Below are 26,061 nucleotides of genomic sequence, written 5' to 3' on the forward strand. Positions count from 1 at the left end.
CTGCTGCCATGGTTGAGTTGAGAGTAATGAAATATTTAAATTTGCCTTGGCATCACCCTTATCAGTGTAAAAAAAATGCTTACTAAGATTTATTTCAGGGCTGAAGCTCCATGAACTAATACTATAAAGCTGTGTCAAATCTAAAAAACCTACTTTGAAAATTTTCCTTTTTCACATATTAGTTATCATAATTAAACATAATTGTTGTAATTATTATTATACTTTATGTCCCAGAAAATGCACAGACACTCCAGTCATCCTGAATACAGGGACTTATTGATTTACCGTTCTGATTTTTGTGTCCTTAAAAATCAAGAAGCATAACTTAGAGTGCTATAGGTGTCCAAAAAGTCCATCATTGACATCCAGGCACTCATGGAACTTGTGCTCTTCATTTTGCAAGATACATGGGGCCAGAGGCAGGTACACACAGGGCTGGAGCCCTCCCAGAGCCTGTGGAGGGTTCCAGCTGCAACTGAATGCCCCCTGCTCTGTTCACCCCCTTGAGTCACCCAGAGGATGACCCGGCCAGTGCAGGGAGCAGGAAATGGACTTGCAAAGGGCAAGGAGAGCAGTTTTCTTTACCCCTCTTAGCCCTATAGGTAGGGATCTCTAAATCATGCTGGAAGTGCCCGCAGCAGTGTATCCTTTAATGTTTTAATTTTGCTACTTGTTCCCTCACCCCTGATTGGTGAAGGGGCCCTGCTGGCCAGGCTGTTTACTGATGATGGGCAAGGAAATTAAGGCTGAAGCATATTTAAAACAGCAGCAAACCGCCCAAGTGGTGGGGCCCCTCCACCAATTGGGTGGGGGTGGGGTAAGCAATGAAATTAAAACAGTAAAGGAGCCACATTAAAGGGAGGCACTTCTGGCATGACTGGTGGCGATCCCTACCTATAGGGGCTGTCAGTCGTATCTACTACTTTTCAGCAGCTGCCAACTGCCAGTTGACTGATTACTTCCTTCCCTGGCAGGAGAAGCATTGGGGATGACCCAAAGAGCAGCTTTCTAATGCCCCCTGGATGGAGAACTTGCCTGTTTAAGGAATGCATGCATGTTCTAGCTTGATGGGCATCCCCTGCTGAGGTCTTGGGCAAGCCACACAATCAGCAGCAGCAGCCAGAACATTGTATGCATGAGGCACTAGCGGGCCACCTCCTCCTCCACCCCTGCAGTAGGGCACCTGGCCAGCCACCCATGGACCCCAGGCCAACAGTGCACCCCAAAGACCATGAGCACTGCAGACAGTTTCCAAACACCAATCTTAATTGCCCTCCGCAACACAGCAACAGATCCGCCCTCCCTCCCAAACAACTGACTCCCTCCTGCCCTCCCTTCCCAACAACAGACTCCCTTCTTTTCCCCCTGCCCATCAACAGACCCCACCCTGAACCCAAAGCACACCACGAATAAAGCACCTTCTTTTCCATAAACTTATTTATACTGGTACATTGACAACTGTTGGGAGGGGCTATAGGGTAGGTGTGCCCATGGCATGGATCCTGGGAAGAGGTGCATGGAACCCTGGCCTGTAGCCATAGCACTACAGGTGCAGATGCCACAGTGAGGCCAATGACCTGAGGGCTCGCCTGGAAGTGAGGGTAGGCACTATCCAGCCCGCTCATCACGCTCCACCTCCTTCATCATGGGGCCAGGGTCAGCAGGGCCCGTGTGGAGAACTGGGCCAGCTGTAGCTACTTAGGGGGCCGTATGGAGGCAGGGCAAGCAGCGGGCAGCAGCCTAGGCAGGGACCTGGCCTGCCAGGGGACCAGGCTCAGGGGCAGAGGCAGTGGGCTGCACCTCCTCCCAAGCCCACTGAGGGGCTTGGTGCTGGGCTGTGGGTGGTTGCCAGGGGCCAGGCATGGCCAGGGGCTGGGTGTCAGGTGGCACAAAGCTGTGCCAGAGCCAATAGGGTGTTGAGGACCTGGCAGTCCTCTGCCATTGCTGCCACCACCCAGGCCACCATGGTGCCATGCTGGTCCTGGAGCTCAACCAGCCTCTCCAGGAAGTTGATGTGCCTCTCCTGAAGGGTGAGGTAACCCAGGCCCTTTCCTGATCCCTCACCAGGTCCTGGGCTTGTCAAGCCTGAGAGTCTGTGAGCCCCTCCTCCACCACTGCGACCATTAAGTCCAGCAGCAGGGTCTGGTCCTGGGTCTGGTGCTGGTAGAGGCAGCTCATGCAGAGGGTGCCAGCTGATGGTGGCAGCGTCCTTCCAGCCCCATCTCTGTCAGCAGCTGGTGGTTATTTTCCTCGTGCAGCTGTTGTACCTATAGAGCAAAGACAGAGAGGCTCTTTGTGAGAGTTTGAAACATTTCAGAGATAACATGTACTGTACTGAGGGGCTGTGCATCACCAGGCCTCAGTTTGAAGGTTGTGCATGCACAAGTGCCCAGGGACCATGGTAAGTTGGCCCAAATGGGCCCTTCCACAGGCAACCAGCTAAGCCCTCCATCTCCACACTCACAGCGAGGGCAGATGGGTTGCTGCCCCAGGCAGCCTGCTGCCCCAGGCAGCCTGCCTTCCCCATCCCCTACCCAGTTTGGGCCAGGGCTGGCTTCTGCTGGCAGCTGGCATGGCAGCTCCAGTTCAGGCAGTTTGCTTCTATGCCACTGGGCCCATGGTGGCTAGATTTTAGGGGTGAGGGGCTCCCACCCAGCTGGGATACAGAGCTGGTGACACCTCTCTCTCCCTGGCGGCTCTCTCTGGAGAAGTGCCCTGGACTAGGGCCTCTGCCATGTGTGGACTGGCCCCATGGGCCTTAGTCGGAGGGGGGGGGGGGCATATTTCCCCCCCGCCCCCGTGACCAGTCCTGCCAACCGGGAGGGTCCCCCCATGGCTGATCTTGTTGCCGGGGGGGGGGGGGGGCTTCCCACGACCAATCCCATGACGGCCGATCACTGTGACTGATCACTGCAGCTGCTTCTGGAAGTGGCTACGGCCATGTCTGGGAGCGGTTGCAGCAATCAGCCAATGCTTGCAGAGGGGGCACTGGTGCTCCTGCCTGCTCCCCCCCCTATGCATCCTAAGCAATGAGTGCAGGCGGTCAAGGGGTGCACTGGCACTCTCAGGTGGTGCACATGCACCTCCGTGCACACCCTATTTGTCACCACTGGCTGGCCCCAAGCATGCCCCTGGTCAGAGTCCCCCAGGCACACCATGATGAGCTTCTTGAGTGCACCAAGGGGTACCCAACCTACTGTGGCCTGCTGATGATAATTGCCAAGGTGCCCCAGGCACAGCTAAGAACCTGGCATGGGGCCCTGTGCTTAAATGGCACCCCAGGCAAGCCTGTGCTTTCCTGCAGGGGCATCTCTGCCTGTGCTACAGGTGCCTGATCCCCACGGCTGAAGAGATCGTTGCTGCCATTGACGAGTTTCTCTGCATGTGACAGGCCCCTGGCTGCCTAGCTTGGAGGCTGCTGGATGCTCAATAAAGTCCTGAGCTGCCTCCCACTACCTGTGTGTTGGGGGATGGGGAACTCCAGTGGGCAGGGGGAGCTCGTCCAGTCGGTGGGTGGGGTGGTCCACCTCCCGTGCAGGACCCCTGTCTCCAGGCATGCAGCCCGGGGCAGGTGGGTGAGCTGATGTGGGCACGGGTGGCTGCAGCACCCCCTTCCATCCCGGTTGTCCTCCCTGTATGGGGCTTACCAGACACTGTAGCAGGTGCTTCTGTTGGTCAGACTTGGTCCCTGGCTGTGGTGATGTGGTCCAGCTGCCTGTGGTGTCCCAGATCATGGAGGCACAGTGCCTGACCGCCCTCTGGGGAGGAGCTGGAGATACTTGCTGCTGGGGCCATCCCCGTGCTGTCCACACTTGGGTCCTGCAGCCGGAGTAGCCAGGCAGGTAGTGACCCAGGCTATCTGAGCTGCCAGGTGAGGCCACGGCCAGGGAGCTAGCTGGGGCTGATGCTGGTACCCTAAGGGGCCTTCCCCACTGAGTCCTCCTCCTCGCTGGGTGTGGTGCAGGTTCTGGCAGCCCACCCATGCTGGAATACACGTAGCGGACCACACTAGGGTCCCTCGTAAGACATGAAGGATAGGGATTTGTGGGGAGCCCCAGACCGACAATTGTGGCCCATGACTTGCACCCACTGTTCTGCAGGGCCTTGACCTTCACACAACACTGACAGGTGGAGCACTGGTGGTTGCGCTTCCGCATGTGATCCCACATGGCTGCATAGATGTCTGTGTTTGTCCTGGTGGCCCAGCCAAACTGCCACTGAATGTCTGTGGAGCCCCAGATTGTGATGAGGTCTACTCCATCCAGTTTGGGCCCCGGAGCACTGTGGCTGGCGTTGGGGAGGCTCCCATGGCAGCTGATGCCATGGACCTCAAGGGGTCAGGCCAGGGTGTGGATGTCAGCATCATCTGGCACATACCCACAAGGGTGGGGCACAATGCCTAGGAGGCAGACTTTGCTCCCTGGGGCGCAGACCCAGGGGCTGTAGGGCCCAGCATGTGCCTGCAGTAATAGAGCACAGAGCCCATGGGTCAGGGAGCAAAAAATGGGGGCCAGTATTCCCCCCTGGAGCGGCACACATTGCGCTGGCAATGGTATCATAGAGGCAGGCAGCAGCAGTAAAGCAAGCTGTAGTCCTAGGGCAAGGCTCAAGTACTAAATGACTGCGCAATAACCACAGTTACTGCATAGTAGCTCTGAGGAATGGCTTTTTTATGATGCTGACTGCGGAGTAGCTCATGACTGCTGTGAAGTAGCGTTACATCATGCTTCCTGCCATGCAACACTGCTGCTCAGCAGTCACGGGCTGCTGCATAGTCAGCGTTTCATGTAGATGCAGCCACTGGATGCATTTACATGAGATGTTTACTGCGCAGTTGACTAATTAACTCCACAGTGGACATGTCTACACATGCAATTAATACTATGTGGGTTTTCTGTGCAGTAACTTATTGCACAGTAAACCAGCCCTGGGCAAGTATCGACACGTGCAGCCATTTGGGAGCAGATTTGCTGCTTATGAGAGTAGCTTGCTCCAGGCTTCATCCAACTCTGCTCCACTCCCTTGCAGCAGTTAGGAAGAGCTGGAGGCTTCAGCCACAGCTACCTGGGTGCCAGGGGCACTATAAAAGGCAGCCCCACATAGTGCTCCCTGGCCACTTGATTTCTGGCCCAGAGCAGCCTTCAGTGTGCTGGCATAGCTCTCTATGACTTTGTCTGTAGAGCCTGTGCCCAGCGTGCAATGGCTGCTCCACCCCCCAGACCCTGGAAGCAACGACCTGTGCCCTGGGCTTCTGTTCACTGCCCTTCTCACTGTAATTCACTGCTGCAGCAACCGCTGCCTGGCCCCAGTCTGCCCCAGCCCTGTCTGCCCCTGTGTACCACGTGGCTGCATGGCCAAGCTCTCCACTCTGTCTGAGTCCCCCTGCCCCCACGCTGACACCAACCAGCCCCATGGCCACTGCCCAGACCCTGGCAGGGCTGACAACATACACATGGATGCCGCCATGGGTGCCATCCATGAGCTTCTGGGGATCCAGCCCTACCACTTGTGGGTCTTCCTTGCCACCCAGGACTGGTGGCTGCCCATCATACAGCACACCTGGGATGCCAAGCTTGACTCTTTCGAGATTACCTGGGCCACATTCCAGAAGTTCCTCAACCAGCTCTGCCCTCACCTGGAGTGGCAGCCCACCACCATGTGGCCCCTCCCTGTAGAGACCCAGCTGGCAATCACCCGGCTCAAGTTAGCTGTGCCCACCAGTCTGCACTACATCAGCTACAGCCAACTCTCCCTCCTGCAGCCTGGGGCCAGAGCCAGCAGGGCCTATGTGCAGTGCTGGCTCTGCTGTGGGCACCTCCTGCTAAGGGGCTGCATGGAGCCTGAGCAAGCAGCGAGAGGGGAGCCAGGCAGGGGCCCCAGCTGGTGGGGGACTTGGTGCGGGTGCCAGGATAGGAGGCCCTGGCCCCTGGAGGCACCGCAGCATTTCAGGCCAACCTTACTGCAGAGCTCACTGCTTGGCAGCGGGCAGCAGTCAAGGGGCAGGCAGTACCAGGGCCAGGGGTTGGGCAGCAAGTGGCACAAAGGAGACCCCCAGGACCAGGATGGTGGCTAGCATTCAGCATTCATCCTCCATGGCCTCCACTGTCCATGCCACCGTGGCAGCCTTCCGCTCCTGGGCCTCCAGCATCCTCTTGAGGGCCACGTGCCTCTCCTTCAGGGCCAGGAGCCTCACCTGGTCCTCTCAGGCCTTTTCTTCATCCGTCTCCAGCTTGTGCGTGAGCCTCCCACTCGCACATAATGTCCTCAGTGGACCAGGTTTGCTCTGCCAGCCACTTCTCTGCCATAGTGACCAGCTGGTTCAGCAGCAGGGTCTAGTCCTGGGTCCACCGCTGCCAGAGCCAGTGCATATGCTGGCTAGTAACAGAGCGATGCTGTGGCTAGTAAAGCGACCAAAACGCTGGCTTGCATCCATAGATGCTTCTCAAGCAAATCCCGGGACGTCATTCTCCCCTTGTACTCAGCCTTAGTGAGGCCGCAGCTGGAGTACTGCGTCCAGTTTTGGGCTCCACAATTCAAAAAGGATGTGGAGAAGCTTGAGAGAGTCCAGAGAAGAGCCACGCGCATGATCAGAGGTCAGGGAAGCAGACCCTACGATGACAGGCTGAGAGCCCTGGGCTCTTTAGCCTGGAAAAGCGCAGGCTCAGGGGTGATCTGATGGCCACCTACAAGTTTATCAGGGGTGACCACCAGTATCTAGCGGAACGTTTGTTCACCAGAGCACCCCAAGGGATGACGAGGACGAATGGTCACAAACTACTACAAGATCGTTTCAGGCTGGACATAAGGAAGAATTTCTTTACTGTCCGAGCCCCCAAGGTCTGGAACAGCCTGCCACCGGTGGTTGTTCAAGCGCCTTCATTGAACACCTTCAAGATGAAACTGGATGCTTATCTTGCTGGGATCCTATGACCCCAGCTGACGTCCTGCCCTTTGGGTGGGGGGCTGGACTCGATGATCTTCCGAGGTCCCTTCCAGCCCTAATGCCTATGAAAACTATATGGAGGGTCCTGGCCAAGGGTGGTGGTGACCCTGAAGGCACATCCCCAGCAGTAGATGGTACCTCTCCCCTATGTGCAGCTGCTACACCTGCAGAGGCAGGAGAAAGACTGTTTGTAAGTATTTGCAACATTTCTGAGATAACGTACACTATATCAGGGAGCTGTGTGTTGCCCAGCCCCAGATTGGGGGTTGTGTGCACACAGATGTCCAGGGACCATGATAAGTCAGCTGGGCAGGCCCTGGCACAGGTGGCTGCTGGCCGAGCCCTCCGTCCCCACTCACTCTGCAGGGGCAGGTGGTCTGCTTGGTGCTTGCCACAGGCAGCCTGCCTTCCTTGCCTCCTTCCCAGGCTGGGCCAGGCCTGGCTCCTGGCAGCACTTGCCTTTGCTGCTCCAGACTCACTCCCCCGACTTCTCCTCCTGTAATCCAGGTAGTCTCCTTCCATACTGCCAGATCTGTGCTGCCCAGGCTTAGAGGCAAGGGGCTCCCACCCAACTGGGACATGGAGTTGGTGGTACCCCTGCCCTCCTCCCAGGGGGCCTCTCAGAATGGCAGCCCAGAGCAAAGCCCCCCCCACATGTGGCATGCACCCTGAGTGTGCCCCTGGTGAGAGTCCCCTGGGTGCACCACGACAAGCTCCATGCACCAAAGGCTCCAGCTGGCCACCCATACTGGAGAACAGTGCGGCTCCATCCAGGATCCTAGGGAGTGAGAATATGGTTGAGCTGCCACATAAAGACATGGTCCTGCATGCAGCGCCTGACCAGTTGTGGTCAGTGATGCGGACCCACTGCATCTGCAGGGCCTTGACCTTTATGAGGCACTGCCTCACCAAGCAGTCGTGCCCACTATCCCACATGTGACCCACCAGGACCTCATAGATGTGGGCATTTTCATGTCTGCCCCAGGCAAACTGGTTCTGTATCTTGGCATTGCCCCACAGGGCCATGAGGTCTGCAGTCTCATCCTAGGATCGGTTGGGCATTAGGCAGGAGGCTGCCCTGCGTCCTGGTTCAAGGCCCCAGACTGTCCTCTGCCTCCTGATCTCCAGGATCAGTTAGGAGGTAACTGTATCCCAGGCCCTGGGGCTGCCCTCTGTCCAAAACCGAACATCAGCTGATTGTTAGCGTCAGGCACAAGATAGCCCTAGGTTTGGGACACGTGCCACATGTTCAGTTTAAAGCTGGAAACAGCTTTACTGTGGACTATTTTTCTGGCTGCTTGGTGATTTTATCCTACCGTAAGTTCCCTGAACATGTGGGATGTTACAATTTATCATGCAATTAACATGTTAATCAGGTTAATCAGGCCACTGGCAGGTACTATATTTATTGCACAATTAATGTTTTAGTCCTGTAATGAATTGTAATATGCCATATGTTCAGGGAATTCAACATGTGATAAAATGGCAAGCCAGTCAAAAAAATGGTTAACCAGCCACAAAAAATGGTTATTCATTAAATAGGGAACATCTTCAAGACTGCTTTTTTTGTACTTTATTTTGAATATGTGGCAAGTTACACATGGCACAGTAGGACTTTGCCAGGTCCTCTAGCTTGTCAAGGTGCACTGCTTCTTCTTTCCCTTCCCCACAGGTCCCAGAATAGTAACTTGGGCTGTCAAACACAGCCAGCAGCCTCCTTTAGACCAAAAGGGCACACTCTCCATCCCCTTATCCCTGAAGGTAAGTTGCTGTGCTCATGGCCCCAGCTACTGCCCTGGCACCAGCACACTATCATGCTCACCTCACTTATGTGCAAGCTGGATCTTTCCCTACCCCTTGTACCACTGTGCTGTGATGGGGGGCATTTCCCTGCTACTTGACCTGGACTGGGCAACCCTGGGCCAGGATGAGCAGCTGGGAAATGCCCCAACCACCTTAACAAGGGGTGGGGATAGACCCAATATACCTTGTTCAGGCCTGGGGTCCCTCAGTCTGGGTTGAGCAGTGGGGGAATACCCCCCAGCCTTTGCACAGCTGGGGTCCTCCAGCTCCCCTAGCCAGCAAGCATGGATAGTGCAAACTCTTTCACTGCTTTCTTCCCCTATGGACACCCTGCCCTTTGCACATGAAGTTCTCACATCGCACAATCTTTTCACCACATGACAAAGTTGCTCATGCAACCAAAATAACGTCTGCCAGGGGCCTCAGTTTATGATGGGCCATCAGGATAATGACTGAGTCAGATCCTTTGAAGCTGAGGTTGCACAAGTAGACACTAGGATTCTTGAACTCATTGCTCTTAGATTCTGAGTGCATCATAGGGCTAACATTAATCCTTTCATTTGAAGATGAGGTATTAATCCCAGGAAATAGGAACATGGAATACAAGAGAATGGAGAACACCTTACAGGATCCTCAAATGCTATTGATGGAGAATGAAATAGACAAAAAGAAGACTGAAGATGAACTGTAGAATGAGAAAGAGAACATGAGGGAATGTCATAGTGAGAAATATAACCTGCATAAGTCTGTGGTTAGATATGGGACTATTCTAGGGAAAGGGAGATTGATTTTGGGTGGTGGAGTGATAACGGATAGTTGTTTATATCTTTCTACCTTCATGTTGTGGTGTTTGCAGATTATATGGTCCAAGAAAAAATGGGTAATCAAAGGAGAGCGGGGGTGCAGTTGCACCCACCTTTTAATTGGTGCTTCACTCAAACTTTAAAACCTACTGTCTGGCCATGGGAGTAGCATTTCTATCCAGGCAGCAGTAAGGGAGTCAGTTGACTTTCATAGATTTCATAGATTTCATAGACATTAGGGCTGGAAGGGACCTCGGAAGATCATCGAGTCCAGCCTCCTGCCCAAAGGGCAGGAAGTCAACTGGGTTCATAGGATCCCAGCAAGATAAGCATCCAGTTTGCTCTTGAAGGTGTTCAATGTAGGCGCTTGAACCACCTCCGGTGGCAGGCTGTTCCAGACCTTGGGGGCTCGGACAGTAAAGAAATTCTTCCTTATGTCCAGCCTGAAACGGTCTTGTAGTAGTTTATGACCATTCGACCTAGTCGTCATCCCTTGGGGTGCTCTGGTGAACAAACGTTCCCCCAGATACTGGTGGTCACCCCTGATAAACTTGTAGGTGGCCATCAGATCACCCCTGAGCCTGCGCTTTTCCAGGCTAAAGAACCCAGGGCTCTCAGCCTGTCATCGTAGGGTCTGCTTCCCTGACCTCTGATCATGCGCGTGGCTCTTCTCTGGACTCTCTCAAGCTTCTCCACATCCTTTTTGAATTGTGGAGCCCAAAACTGGACGCAGTACTCCAGCTGCGGCCTCACTAAGGCTGAGTACAAGGGGACAATGACGTCCCGGGATTTGCTTGAAAAGCATCTATGGATGCAAGCCAGCGTTTTGGTCACTTTACTAGCTGTAGCATCGCACTGCAGGCTCATGTTCATCTTGTGGTCAATGATGACCCCCAAGTCTCTTTCTTGCATAGTGCTAGCCAACATAGCACTGCCGAGCCTATAAGGATGCTGCGGGTTTTTCTTCCCAAGGTGGAGAACCTTGAATTTATGGGCGTTGAACACCATCAGATTCTCGTCCGCCCACTTGCTGAGCATCACCCTGTCTTCTTCTGATACTTCTTCTGATACTGAGGAGCATCACCAGCCTGTCTTCTGGTGTGGATGCTTTTCCCCAAAGTTTGGTGTCATCGGCGAACTTGGCCAGTCTGCTTCTGACTCCAGTGTCCACATCATTAATGAAGATGTTGAACAGTATGGGTCCAAGGACAGAGCCTTGGGAGACCCCACTGGTCACAGGACACCACGATGAGTGACTTCCATCAATTACTACCCTCTGGCGTGGGGTCCCGCAGGGCTCGGTCCTTGGACCGATACTCTTTAATGTCTTCATCAGTGACTTGGACGAGGGAGTGAAGTGTACTCTGTCCAAGTTTGCAGATGACACAAAGCTATGGGGAGAAGTGGACACGCCGGAGGGCAGAGAACAGCTGCAAGCAGACCTGGACAGGTTAGACAAGTGGGCAGTGTCGCAGGGCACCTTAGTGCCTGCTCCTAGAGAGGAGAAACTGCCAGGGGGAGAGAGAGAGCCCTGGCAGAACATAGCCGCAGCTGATGGTTTCCGGGGTAACGAGCACAGCTGCAGGTTGCCAGGGCAACCAATAAGGATCAGCTGGCCAGAAGGGGGCAGGGCCTGGCCCTTATAAAGCCCAGGGCTGAGGCCAGGTTGGCAGTTCCCTGCCAGCACCCAGAGAGGCAGGAGCTCACAGGGCTAAAATGCCAGGACTGCTCGAGCAGGCTGAAGGATGGTGGCTCTGTGGTGCAGGAGCTATGTTGTTGCAGCCAGGCAGCCTTGAGTTAAGTTACAGCCAGGACGCTTGTGTTTTGTTTGGTTAGTGTGTGTATTACAACCGGAGGCTTGGGTGAGGCTGTAGGGGCTGGACTGTAAGCTGCTCAGTGTGGTGCACGTCGGCTCCCATGCAGAGCAGACTCGATTAATCAAGTCTGCTCTGAAATGGTGGATCTCCAGCACATCTGAGAATGAAGAGGTACATGTATAAATGGCCTTTGTGCCAGCCCAAGGCCTCATAGGGACCCCATAGGGGTGGGGTGCCCCAGCGCCAGTGAGGGCGCAGTCTAGCACCAGGAGGGCGCGTTATTCTCACAACGCCAGTGAAGGCGCAGCTTACGCGCCAGTGCAGGAGCAACTGGCAGTGAGGAGCGCAACCAGTGGGTTGCGGGTGTAACCAGTGGGTTGCGGACGGGAAACATAGACCCCAGGTTGTGCGCGGGGTACGTAGACCCCAGCCCCAGAGAGAGGGGCGATTTTATCAGGGAGCCCGAGGTGGGCACGGCGAGCCCCAAAGAGGGGGAGCGCCATATTGGTCTATTGAGGAGCCCAAGGTGGGCACGGCGAGCCCCAAAGAGGGGGAGCGCCATATTAGAAAGCCCAGGACGGGCACAGCAGACGCCAGCAAGGGCGTCACTTGCGGGGTGCATAGACCCCAGCCCCAGGGAGGGGGCCACATTGAGGAGCCCGAGAGGGGCCACATTGAGGAGCCCGAGAGGGGCGATATTTAAGAACCCCAGGACAGGAGTAGCGAGCCCAGTAACAGGCTAGCACTGTGAAAAACCCAGGACAAGGGCAAGGTGCTGCGGTTGCCCCCGGGAGAACGGGGAGTAGTAGCACGGTGAGCCCATACCGGAGAGGGTAACAGGGCGGTGGGCCTAAAGGACCGGAGACTCGCTAGGGAGTTCCATAGCGGGCTGGGTTATTTTAGAGAAGGCCCAGAGCGGGCTTGATGAGAGTCCCAGTGAGGGGCTGTATATCAGAGGAGACCCGGGGAGAGAGTGACGAGGGCGGGGTGCTGCGGTTGTCCCTGAGGAGAGGGGATAGCAGTGCGGTGAGCCCAAGGAGAGAGCCCGGAGCGGGCTAGATCACAGAGGAGGCCCGGGAGAGCAGGCGTGTAGTTTGACCCAACAACGTCTTTCCCATCTGCGAGGCTTGGGGCGTGGTATTAGGGGTGGTAGGAGCCACGCGCAGCCCATAAGGCTAGGGTGCCAGGGGAGCACCCATTACACCGGGAGACCCCAGGGGGTCCAGGAACACACGGGGACAGAGGTCCCGAGTAGCCGTGCCCAGGGAGTCATAGGCAGCCTCCCGAACCTACTGAACAGCAAAGACGTGGTGGGCGAGAATAAGAGGGTGCCTTGGGCCGGCCTAGACACGGAGCGAGGGACCTCGAGGAGATCACGGCCCTCCTGGAGGACCCCGCCGTGACAGACAGAAAACAACAGAATGCAGTTCAACAAGGAGAAATGCAAAGTGCTGCACCTAGGGAGGAAAAATGTCCAGCACACCTACAGCCTAGGGAATGACCTGCTGGGTGGCACGGAAGTGGAAAGGGATCTTGGAGTCCTAGTGGACTCCAAGATGAACATGAGTCGGCAGTGTGACGAAGCCATCAGAAAAGCCAATGGCACTTTATCATGCATCAGCAGATGCATGACGAATAGATCCAAAGAGGTGATACTTCCCCTCTATAGGGCGCTGGTCAGACCGCAGTTGGAGTAATGCGTGCAATCCTGGGCACCGCAATTCAAGAGGGATGCGGATAACCTGGAGAGGGTCCAGAGAAGAGCCACCCGTATGGTTAAGGGCCTGCAGACCAAGCCCTACAAGGAGAGACTAGAGAAACTGGACCTTTTCAGCCTCCGCAAGAGAAGGTTGAGAGGCGACCTCGTGACTGCCTATAAGTTCATCACGGCACAGAAGGGAATTGGTGAGTATTTATTCACCAAGGCGCGCCCGGGGGTTACAAGAAACAATGGCCACAAGCTAGCAGAGAGCAGATTTAGATTGGACATTAAGAAGAACTTCTTCACAGTTCGAGTGGCCAAGGTCTGGAACGGGCTCCCAAGGGAGGTGGTGCTCTCCTCTACCCTGGGGGTCTTCAAGAGGAGGCTAGATAACCATCTAGCTGGGGTCATCTGAACCCAGCACTCTTTCCTGCCTATGCAGGGGGTCAGACTCGATGATCTATTGAGGTCCCTTCCGGCCCTAACATCTATGAATCTATGAATCTGGGTCCAACCCCGGAGCCAATTTTCCAGCCAGTGGATCGTGGAGGACCCAAGGCAACAATTGGCCAGTTTCTCCAAGAGGTGATCATGGGAAACTAGATCAAAGGCTTTTTTGAAGTCAAGATATGACATCAATCTCTTCTCCCTTGTCCAGGTGATAGGTCACCTGGTCGTAGAAGGAAATGAGATTGGTCAAGCAAGACCTACCCGCAACAAACCCCTGCTGGCTATCCCTTAAGATGTTGGCATCGGCCAGTCCATTAAGGATGGCCTCTTTAATAAACTTTTCTAAGATCTTCCCCGGGATAGAAGTCAGGCTAATGGGCCTATAGTTAGCCAGATCCACTTTCCTCCCTTTCTTGAAGATAGGCACCACATTGGCCTTCTTCCAGTCTTCGGGCACTACACCAGAGCGCCAAGAGTTTTCAAAGATCCGTGCTAGAGGCTGGGCTATGATGCTCGCCAGCTCCTTGAGTACCCTGGGGTGCAGATTGTCAGGGCCGGCTGACTTGAAGGTATCCAGCTTCTCAAGATGTTCCTTCACAAAATCAGCATCAATGGAGGGCAGGGGATCACCCGGACTTCCCCGTCCCGTAGCGGGCATGGGCGTCCCATGGGACTGATGAAAGACCGATACAAAGTACCTATTTAATAGGTTGGCTTTTTCCTGGGCATCAGTTGTCAGTTGCCCCATCTGGTTCAGCAGGGGTCCAACGTTGCCCCTGCTTTTCCTCCGGCTCCCCACGTCTGAAAAAGGACTTTTTATTGTCGTTGATGCTCAAAGCTAGTTGGAGTTCAGTTGCAGCCTTGGCTTTCCTGGTCTGCTCCCTACAGGACCAGACCAGTGCAGAATAATCCTCCTTGGAGGTGACTCCCATCCTCCATCCTTTGTAGGCCTTTCTTCTTAGCCTCAGGAGGTCTGCTAGGTCCCTGGATAGCCAGGGGGGCTGCTGTGCCCTCTTGCTGCCTTTCGTCCGAGATGGAATAGACTTAGTTTGTGCATTGAGAATCGCTCCCTTGAGGAGCAACCACTCTTCTTGAACTCCCCTCTCTCCGTGGTCATGGTCCCTTAGGGCCTGACTGACAAGCCTCCTGAGCTTGTCAAAGTCGGCTTTCCTGAAGTCAAGGACTTCCGTGTTGCTGACTGACTTGCAAGCTTTTCGGCAGATGGTGAAGGTGATCAGCTCATGGTCGCTGTCACCCAGCTTCCCATCGATCACTAGGTCATCCCCAGTAGCCAGTACCAGGTTGAGCAGCGCTTTGCCTCTCGTTGGCCCATAGACTTCTTGAGTCAGGTAGAGGTCATCCACGCATGAGAGGAAGCTTTTCAACCGCTCAGATTTAGCTGAGCGATCCTCCCACGAGATGTCTGGGTAACTGAAGTCACCCATGACAACCATGGTCCTGGAGCATGCTGCCTCAGCCAGTTCCCGGGCAAACTCCTGGTCAAGCTCAGGACTTTGGGTGGGAGGTCTGTAGTAGACTCCCACCATTGTGTCCCCTGTGCCGTGTTCCCCACGGATTTTAACCCAGAGGGTCTCCAGTCGTCCACCCTGGTCGCCAATATCGGCTTGCAGGGATGTGTAGCTTTCCTTAACAGAGATGAGTTCCTTCACGGTAATCAAAGGAGTTCCTTCACGGTAATGGTAATCAAAGGAGAGCGGGGGTGCAGTTGCACTCACCTTTTAATTCGTGCTTCACTCAAACTTTAAAACCTACTGTCTGGCCATGGGAGTAGCGTTTCTATCCAGGCAGCAGTAAGGGAGTCAGTTGACTTCATGGCCCATTAAATGTTGCTAATCTCTCTTCATGACAGGTATCAATGATCCTCTCTCCTTTTTAATGGTCTTGCTGTTCCGCTATTCAAACTATCCTTCCTTCTGCAGTTTTACTGTTTGTCAGCCATCCCTAGTAATGCCATTCTTCTGTTTCACAGCTATGCAGTCTGTTTTTAGCTCTAGCCAAAAACCTTAACTCGTATGTGGTAATATTAACTCAGGTGTACAAGTGACTGACAGTGAAGAATTGGAGGCATTAAGACACTCAAGAAGGCTAGATGTTGTTTTATGAACATGAATAAGAGATGTAAAACTCTAGAACTCCAGAGGTGATACCTTTTATTAGACCAACTAAGAAATCACAAAAAAATATCTTTCTTTGCAAGCTTTCGGGCACACATGCCCTTCTCTAGGCTGAGGACAAATCCAAGATTGTAAAAATCCTCTCAGGTAGAAAATAAACTTCATTTTACACAGGGAAATTTTGAGGCTGGCTATCTGTTCCCCATGATCCCTGAGAGTCCTTTGTATGAGTTGTTCCTTGATGTGCAGATAAGGCTGTTCTCATCCCTGGAGGTGTCAGATGTCAGAAAGACAGGGAGGCTCAAAAAAATCTTTCCTTGTTCAGCAATGAAGTTTAGAGATGTGCATTTAACTATAATGACTGTGGAACTATTGAAACACTATCTTTTGACTATTTTTGCTTAGTTTGTTGTGTTTTTTAAACTTGATATATAATCTAACAAATTAGTGCACATTCCAATAAATGTATACATGTGTATATATGCATGTATATATGTGTATATATACACCCTTTGGTTAGTGTATCAGGTACAAATCTGCCCTGCCTTCTATATGTAATGATGTGCCACACTATCTGCAGCCCCCTTTTCAAAACCCTTGATCCATCCATGTTTATTTTTAATAACATTAAACTGAGGGGATGACAAAGTATCATACGTATTACACCTGTTCAAAACAATAAGATACTGCAAAGAAAATAAGGTTAACCTCAACATGGAAAGAAGTCACTGTCTACTGCTTAAGTTTGTTATACTTTCATTATCTTATTAAATATATCTTATTATTTCTAGTAAGGATGAGATATTTTATAAAGAAGACATTTGACACCATCAGGAACATCTACAGCCCCTAATATTGCAGCACTTCATGTCTGTGATTGGCCAGTTTGTGTACAATGTAATTTAGCTATAGACTCAGCAGGCATGTCTACACATGCCCCCATGGCACCATTGTTACTGTGCCATCATTTAGTACTTCCTTTTGGAAGTACTAGTACTTTTGGAAGTACTAAATGATGGAACAGTAATAGCCCGTACTGCATTGTGCCAGTAGCGCAGTTTTTCTTGGCTACTACGTCTCCATGGCAACGCGCTATAGCGCGGGAGTGTGTTGCTATGGTAACGTACCTGCAGCATCACAGTTTGTGCTCACCAATGCTATGTTGCTGTAGCATGTTGCTACAGCAACATAGCGTCTCGTGTAGACACGCCCAGCTAATAACAAATAGGAAGCAAAGTTAAGCATCAAGAATGGAAAAGGAATATATATTTTGCTGGAGGTTTTCAAGCTTTATGGTTCCTATTTCTTTGAGCCACTGCAATACAACAATGAATGTCTTTAAATACTTTCATCTTTTGCTTTGACTGCTTAAGTAGAATAGTTTTTTACTGTTATATTTTTCCTTATCCAGGGAAATTATCGCTTCATGAAACTTTTACTGGCTCGTAGAGCAAACTGGATGAAGAAGGATTTAGAAGGAATGACTCCTTTGCATTTAACTACCCAGCACAAGAGTCCAAAATGCTTAGCTTTGTTGCTAAAATACATGGCACCAGGAGAAGTGGATACACAGGACAAAAATAAGGTAAAACATTTCTTACCTTTTGACAACTCGTGGCATTTTAGTGCACCACCAATTAATAAAAAAATGTGAATCTTCTCATATTTTGGGTTACCACCTTCAGAAAGGTCAACATTAGTCCTCAAATCTAGTCAAGGGGAAATTTGCCTGTGCTATCTTCTATAACAGACACTGGGGCAAGGGAAAGAAGTTAAAAAGAATCCTGCGCTGATTCTTTTATCCAGGGGTAGATAAGGATTCCTGTGCTTTATGTCCAGAATGTAAGCTTGCTGCCCTGTAGAAAATGGCAAAAGTCCCCTTGAAAGAGAAAAAGCCCTCCCTTTGGTGGACATCCAATGTTTAAGGATTGGTAGGACTTCTCAAAAAGAGTGCAGCCAGGTACAGATCTATTTTGATTATCATGGAGTATGCCACCCACCCATTACCCTAATACAGTACCCTTGTGGTCTATGATATCCAAAGCCACCACCGAGTGGAACTTGTGAAGTTTTTTGACCTAGGTTGGGGTATCAAGAGAAAATGTTATGGACCAAGGAATTATCTTATATCTCAGACTTGGAGTTATCTATGTCAGTCGCTGAAAATCAAAACTTTGTGAACCTCCATTTACCACCTCAAATAAGCTAGTGGAAAGGTTCAGTGTGACCTTGAAAAGCATGCTGTGAAAATTCATTTCCATTGATGTGTGCCATTGGAACCAACTCCTCTGTTTGTATTTATTCATCATTTCACAGGCCTCAACATGATTTCTTCCCTTCAAGTAATGTGGGAAGAACAATCCCACAGGCTGAAAATCTGGTGTTATATGTTAGATGCTGTTTTTCAAAAAAATTTGCTCTTACATACAAGTCACTTCTATCCCTAAAGTGGGATCCACACCTGACCACAGTGTCTCAAACAATTGCTGTAAGGGAATGATGTACTCTTTCTTTTCTGTGAATGACAGTATTGAAGTAATAATTGCAAATGACCCATATTGGTACTTAATACTTTTTAGAACTGAAGCACCCCCATTTGATCAATTTATACCCTTTTAAGCTATGTAGAGTCAAAATCTACTCCCACTGAAGCTAATATCAATAGGAATACGATCAGCCCTTATAGTGTACATTTTACACAGATACCTATTATGTATAATACACTAAAAGTTCATGTGATAATAGTGCAAATAAAAACCTACGCGCTTTAAAAAATATAATCAGATAAATATAAACAGACTATTAGTACTCATATGTGTTAGTAATATTTGTGAATGCTGTGTTCTAGCAAACTGCTCTGCACTGGAGTGCCTACTACAATAATCCAGACCATGTGAAACTTCTCATAAGACATGATTCTAATATTGGAATCCCTGATATTGATGGCAAAATCCCACTTCATTGGGCAGCTAATCACAAGGATACCAGTGCAATTCACACAGTCAAATGTATTCTGGTAAGAAAGTTTCTTCTATTTTTATCTGTTTTCTTGTACTGTGATTCAGATATTTTTAGTTACATAGAAATATAAAATGTGATGGATCCTTTAATTGACCTTTTAAATGCTGGATTCATTTGGTCAATGCAATAACAAATGTCTCATAAGATGCTGAATATATCTCACAATATATCTAGTTAGCTGTGTCACACTGAAGATTTGAAGAGAATTCCTTTTGGACCTCCGGGAATAATATATATATGAAAGCATGAGATGCTATTATTATGATGATTAATTTGGTTTGTGTGGCCCTAAATGTTTTGGTGTCTGTAAAATCAACTCATTATAAATGTTCAGGCAAGTTGTTTGTGCTGATGACCAGGGATCCGGATTTTCCATTTGCCACAGAAAACACGGTAAAATGCGGACTTTCTCATTTTAAGGAGAAAAACACAGGAAACAGCAAGTTTCCCTTTGCAGGCTGGCAGAGTTCCAGCCTGCAAGGGGCTGGGAAGAGCGGGAGGAGGGAAGTCAGGCAGGGGGTCCTATGTGCTTGTATGTGTGTGCACACAAGCACATGACAGCCAGGCAGCATGGAGAACAGCTCCCACAGCTGCTGGGAACAGCTCCCTGTAGGTAAGTGTAAGGGGGGAGGGATTGAGGTCCCCATAATGAGGGAGGGAGGTCGGGCAGGGCTGGGTCTGGGGGTGCTGCCCAGTTGGGGTGGTTCTTGGAGCTTGGGGCTAGGATGGGAATGTGTGGCCATGGGGCCCAGGCAGATAGCAGGACAGAGCTGTGGGCAGCTCATTCAGTAGAGGAGTGGTCTGGCTCCCCACCACAGCCTGTACTCCTGGGGGGGCATGGAGAGCACGTGTCCCCCAGATTTGTGTGCAGTGCAGGGGCGGATGTAGTCTGGCTGCTGTGGGCTCATGAAGTTTGGTGCCACTGCCAAGAGCAGCACCACCATAGTGAGGCACCCCCTGCCTGCCCGGTAGCAGTAGGGGTAGTGGTATAGAGTTGTACCCTCTGCTGCTGCCGGGCCAGCAGGGGGTGCCTTGCCATGGTATTGTAGGGCTCCCAGTGGCAGCACCAAGCCTCCCACCCTGCTCTGCCCTGCTACACTGGGTCTCTCCTAAGACAAGAGGATGGGGAGTCCTGAGCCCGCAAGGCCAGCCTGCATCTTCCTCCCCCTCCCCGACTCCGCTGCCATGAGCTCCAGTCCAGCTGTGTCACCTGTTGGGGAGGGAGAGCTGGTTTCTGTGCTCTGCTCAGGCTGCAGTAGCGGCCACCTCCCATGGGTGGCAGCTGGGGTTTGGGCACTGCTGGTGAGGTCAGGGAGCCGCAGACCTGGATCTCTGGCCCTGTAACTCTGGCAGCTAGGGTCCCACTCTAGTGGGGCAGGGGGCTGTGGGTGGGGAGTGAGGGACACCAGCAGGGCCAGAGGGCTGTGGGTCAGGAGTGAGGGGCACTGGCAGGGCCAGGTGGCTGTGGATGGGGAGTGAAGGGCACCAGCAGGGATGGAGGTCCTCGGGTCAGGAGTGAGGGGCACCGGCTGGGCCAGGGGGCTGCGGATCTGGAGTGAGGGGCACTAGCAGGGCTGGGCAGCTGTGGCTTGAGAGTGAAGGGCAATGGCATAGGCAGGGCACCAGCATATCAGGGCTACTCAGTGCCACAAAGCAGCTGGGGGGGGGGTGGGACATCTGCAGCTGGACCTGCATCCTGGTGAGCAAAGGGGACAGGGGAGCTCTGGTTTTCCATGAAAAAAAAAACAAAATTAAATGCCATAATGTATAGGTATTTTGAATGTATTTCATTATAGTGATTGAGGCACTGGTAGGCTTCCAAATTGTTATAAAATTGTAAGTATCAATAAAATGTTATGTTCAACCGATACCTATATATATAGTGGTGTTTCATTTTAATCCCAGAAAAACGCAGGTTTTGAGGGGATCAAATTGGAGAATTTGCAATTTTTTGTAAATCAGAGAATTTGCAATTTTTAAACAGAGAAAACCAGGATCTCTGCTGATGACCTCTTGCACAATGGGTTCACCTTTATATCAACACTTCCCTGCATTTTCCTTTTTTAAGTTTTTCTTAAAAAGGCACCATGTCAGTCCTTATCCAGTTTTCTAGGCTTTGGCCCATCATCCATGACTTTACAAATAGGATTGCCAGTGGCTCTGAAATTTTTTCAGTACCTTCCTTTGGCACCCTAGGGTTAAATGTGTCAGGCCCTGATGATTTAAAGGAGCTCAAATTAGTTACGGTTTCTGACGCATTCTTTACTTATCATGAACTGCAGCCCTTTCCCTTTTTTGTTTATATTGTGTTTGCTAATATTCTTGTTGCCTGTTTTTGGTAAAGAATAGAGAAAAGTAGGTATTGAGTAGCTCTTGCTTACGTGAGTCTTCCATTTATAGCTCACCTTCTCTGTGAAGTACAATGTCCCTGACCTTTCTATGTTTTATATTTAAGTGTCACCTTTCTCAGCTGATGTGTTCCTGGTGTTTGTTTAGAGCCATTTTTTCTGAGTCTAGTGGAAAAATAAGCTTCTTACTGATTTTTTTTTTTTTTCTCTTCCCATAGGCATCATAGGTAAGAGAGCATGAGATGGTTGCTATATTATTGTGCATAGTCAACCAAATTTCTTTTTAAATTACAAATGATTATATGTTATGAAGGCAATGGGGTAGCACGAGTTTAAATGAAGACCTGATTTAGCTCAAGCTCAACCTGACTAAAATAAAACTCTGAATCTCCGTAAGCCTTCCACATCACCTTCCTTCTCCACTCAGACTCAGCTGGGTGTCATCTTCAATTCAGACCTCTATCTCAATCCTTATCTAGGCATGCCATTATGTTCCAGATTCTTCATGCATGACGTTTCTAAAGTAGGGCATTTTCTTCCTATCCTGTGTCTTAATTTCTGCAACATTCTTTTTGACAAATATAATTTTACATTGTTCATATCCAAGCAAAGATCCCCATACTTTGACCATTTGCTTGTTTATTCTTCATGCATAGAAGACATGACATTTATTTGTACAACTTTTTGCTGGCTTACAGTCCCCATTGCCCTAATTATTGTAGGACCTTTGCAGCTTACTTCTGCTCTCCTGGGTGTTTTCCACACTTAAAATTTTAGTGCCTTGAATAAATATAATCATAGCTAATTTTTTGAAAGGTTAACCCCCTAGTTGTCCTAGCTGGGCTCCAAGACGACCTGTGCTCAGCTACGTTCTGTTCACCTGGGGGACTTTATGGCCCATCTCCATGTATAAGTCCTCTAACTTTGGAGTTACCCACCAGTGAGAATGGTGTGTGCACAATTACTTGAAGGAGAGAACCTAGTTAGTTATCAGTAACTGGAATTATCTGATTGTTTACATGCATTTTCTCATCCCTCCTGCCTTCTTCCCCTTTTGCTCAGAGTGATAAATAGAGGGCTCTGCTGTTGAGAGAAAACTGAGAAGCAGGAAGTATGCCCTGCCCTTTATTCCTTCATTGCAAGAATATGAGCAAGGCAGGGTTACAGCACACTCTCCAGCTACTGCTAGTAAAAAAAAAAAAAAAAAAAAAAATCTTTGGTTGAAGTCCAGGACATGAAATACACCCACAAACGAGAATGCCTTTGTGGACAATACCTTTTAAAGAACCTTAGTTATTTATAAGTAGTTTTGTTTATCTTCTGTATTGAATTGATGACACTTCATTTCTTACCTAATAGAAGGCATTTTCCACCAGCAATGGAAAGTTTTTAGTTTCTCTTTCAAGCTCGTATAATTATTTGTTGCTTCTGATTCTGTTTTAAATAGGATGCTGCTCCTACAGAGTCTCTGCTGAACTGGCAGGACTATGAAGGACGAACTCCCCTTCATTTTGCTGTGGCTGATGGGAATGTGGCAGCGGTTGATGTCTTGACGTCTTACGAAGGCTGCAATGTAACATCTTATGACAATCTATTTCGAACACCTCTTCACTGGGCAGCTTTACTGGGTAAATTGAATAACAATTAATTTAAATTTATTTAAGAACTGTTGCCTGTTTTTTGTTTTTTTTTATTCTGTCTCCTGTTACTGTTAAATTCCTGCCTGGTATTATGTTAACTAATTTTTGTAGAATTATACTCAGGCTCTGGAAAACCAATGAGGGAGCAGTTTTTGTAGTCTGAGATCGTCCACTGAAATATCCTATACCAACAGACCATAACTAAGAACCGTTAATAAGAGCATGTGAGCTATTCTTGTCTCCAGATGAATGCATAGATGGTGAGGCTGTTCCTCAGGTAGCCAGAACTCAATCCAGACACTGCTTTAAGATCAAATAGTTACAGATAATGTTTTACACCCTGAAAGATAAAGGAAGCCAATGCAGTGTTCAGTTTACTTCTATTTTATAGCTAACACAGCAGAATGAGCAGTCCCCTCATTCTTTGTCAGCTGATGCTTCAGATTTTTTTTCCCAAGGGTAATCCAGGTGGAGTACACCAGAATAATATATGAAGGTACCCAGAGACTTGGTCAGGAGCAACAGAGAAAAACAGCTGTAGGAGGCATAGCTACACTACATGGGAGTTTGTGGGCAAGTAAGATGCAATTAGAGTTACCTCTACCACTGAGTAATATCAGAGCCAGAACTGCATAGAGGAGAGCTACTCCAGTCTTGGGATATCAGGAATCCAAGTGCTTTGGGGAAGAAAGGTATCCAGGTTGTAGCCGTATTGGTCTACAGGCAAAAGGAATCAAAACTTGCGGCAGAGGTGATAGCTTTTATTAGACCAACTAGATATTTGCAATTTATTTTTTTTTATTTGCAAGCTTTCGGGCACAGGCACCCTTCATCAGGCATAGGAGATTGTAAAAATTGTAAAAGTTCTCCTATGTAGAAATGAAAATTCATATTTCACAGGAGACCTCCAGGTGTGGTAGAGTCTCCTGTTTGGAACAGTTCATTTTGCTCAGATTAGGCTCAGAGAAAAGTTGGAAAAGTCTTTTTACCTCAAAGTTGTCTGTAGCTAAGCAGGATGTAGAATTATATTTCCTTCTGGTTATGATGTTTTGTATTTCATAGAAGACTGGAAAGATGGAATGCTCTTCTGGGCAGGAATCTCTTTTGTGGAGAGGTATCTCTGTGCAAATTAGCCCTGGCTGTGGCAGTGGCTCCTTCTGGCTGCTGCTGCTCCACTGCCCAGACACCCCAGCCTGTCTGCCATGGCGACGGGCCAACATGGAGCAGTAGTTGGGAGCAGAAAAGGCGGGTAGGGCTGGAGAGACAACAGGATCTTGGGGCAGTGACAGTGCGGGGCTGGGGCAAAGCTGCAACGTGCTCAGCACATGTCTTTGCCCGCAGAAGTGGGGCTCTGCCCTGGTCCCATGCTGTCACCACCCCAAGATCCCAGTGTCTCCATTGAGAGTGGCTGGGAGCCACACAAGCAGGGTGCTCCTCCAGGCAGATGGGATCAGAGCTCCCCGCTGGTCAGTTTCCACGGAGACCCTGCCCCAAGATCCCAGAGTCTCGATGCAAACCAGTCAGGAACTGCATGGGCAGAGCACTCCACCAGGCGGATGCGATTGGAGTGCTCTACCCACATGACTCTTGGCTGGATCTTGGGGCGGTGACAGCACAGGGCCAGGCCAGGGCAAATTTATTCCCTGCATGCTCCTGCCTGCGCAACTCACGCCTATTGGAGGGGTATGCAAGCAACAGATGGCAGCTCTGCCCTCGGTCCCAGCCCTGTGCCGTCAGTGCCCCATGACCCTGCCCTGTGATCCTGACCTAGTTCACCACTCCTGCTCCTGAACACAGCTCCCAGCCTGCCCATGGCCCAGTCCCACATAACGGGTTTTGGTGAGTTGTTGCATGGGGAGGGGCGGGGGGTGCTGATGTGACCTATGACACCTCATTCAAAACTCCCTCTGTGGCCCAAATAATTGCCTAGCTCTGCCTTAGACAAATCTAGATCTGCTCCAGTCATCCAGTTTTATCTGCTCTTTCAATCAGGCATTTGTAAAGACATCATACAACACAGATTGGATGAGAAAGGCATAATCTGTATCTCATTGGTATGCAGCTCAGAATTCTTCGCTCTCTCTCGCTCTGCAAGCAGGGCTACATAAGCATTCAATAGGAGGGGTAACTGAATAGAACCCTGAAGAGCAAAACTGTATGAAAGCGCTCTTGAACAAGATGAACAGTCACTACACACCACTCCTCTGGATCTCTAAGAGGAAAGGACAAAATCTCTAAGTGCTACTACACCGAGGTTTGGTGTTTAACAAAATCCATTGATCAGAGGCTGCTGAGAGCACTAAAGGAAGCAGCAGGGACACTTGCCATTTGACCTTTGCTAAGAGGAAACCATTAGCCAATTAAATCAATGCCGTCTCTGTACCACATCATGGCTGAAAACTTGATTGAGAGGGACGAAAGAAATCCATGGGCTGCAGAGGAAACTGGTGGTATCTCCTCAGCATCCTTTCAATACTCTGCCCCAAAAAGGAGGTTAGAAATGAAGGAATATTTATAGGTCTTCTCAACAAGGCCTAATGACTTTCTTAAACAAGGCCTAATGGCTTCTCACTTCCCCTTTCCTCATTTGTGCAACCTTTAAAATCACAAATAGCTGCTGTAGATTACAGTGGTATCACAGGCAGTGGAGCTATGCTAATCCGGGCCAGCTACAGAATGCATATATGTGATTTTTGAGCTGGTGTTTCCTTCTTCCCAAGGGTGGTTCAGAGCTTAATAATTTTTTTTCCTGAACTTTGAAAGTGTCAGTTGTTTCCTTAAGGTTAAATATTATGATGAAAACTTTTTCCAAAGACATTTTTTGCTTTTGGATTCAGAAAGCATGAACCTGTGAATATAGTGAATGACTTTGTTTTTGAATGGGTACAACAACAACAACAAAAATTAATGTCCTGGACCCTTTCTCATATACAGATACCTATTGGAATGAACACAAACATGCCTTGCTTTTTTTTACTTGTTTTCATAAAACCTTGCAAAATTCTGCTACTCAGCCTTATCAGAGGTGAGTACTCTTTGTCTCAGGGGGGCAGTAACTGTTCTTTATTTCAAATTACCCCCTCCCAAGAACCCAAGGTCTGCCAGAAAAAAATGCACATGGACTTTTCACTTTCTTTTTTGTGCTGCTGCAGCTGATTTTTCGATCTCACCTCTAAATAAAGTTTCAAATGCTCCATATATGTTATAAAATTGCACATATAAAAAATAAAACTACACAAAAGAATTTGTGTTACAAAACTAGATCCACGAAGCAGAAACTAAAATGTGCATAAAATAAATACATGCAGTCTAAGTATAAGAAAGCATGGTTTATTTCATCACCAATATAATGTATTAAAATGTGACCTTACAGTTTCTGTCCTCAACTCAGAATGGGGG

The 26,061-nt window shown here is 49.8% G+C and overlaps 1 protein-coding gene across 2 annotated transcripts in view; it reads left to right on the plus strand.

Moving 5' to 3' along the window:
- Nucleotides 1-26,061, plus strand: part of INVS (inversin) — a 227,694-nt gene that overhangs the window by 95,522 nt on the left and 106,111 nt on the right. For both annotated transcript variants that reach the window (XM_014603023.3, XM_019485218.2), the window contains exons 4-6: nucleotides 17,065-17,238; nucleotides 18,502-18,669; nucleotides 22,470-22,650. In XM_014603023.3, coding sequence (XP_014458509.1) covers nucleotides 17,065-17,238; nucleotides 18,502-18,669; nucleotides 22,470-22,650 — 523 coding nt within the window. The remainder of the gene's footprint in view (nucleotides 1-17,064; nucleotides 17,239-18,501; nucleotides 18,670-22,469; nucleotides 22,651-26,061) is intronic.

The sequence above is a fragment of the Alligator mississippiensis genome, chromosome 5, assembly GCF_030867095.1.
Source record: "Alligator mississippiensis isolate rAllMis1 chromosome 5, rAllMis1, whole genome shotgun sequence".
Classification (NCBI taxonomy): Eukaryota; Metazoa; Chordata; order Crocodylia; family Alligatoridae; genus Alligator; species Alligator mississippiensis.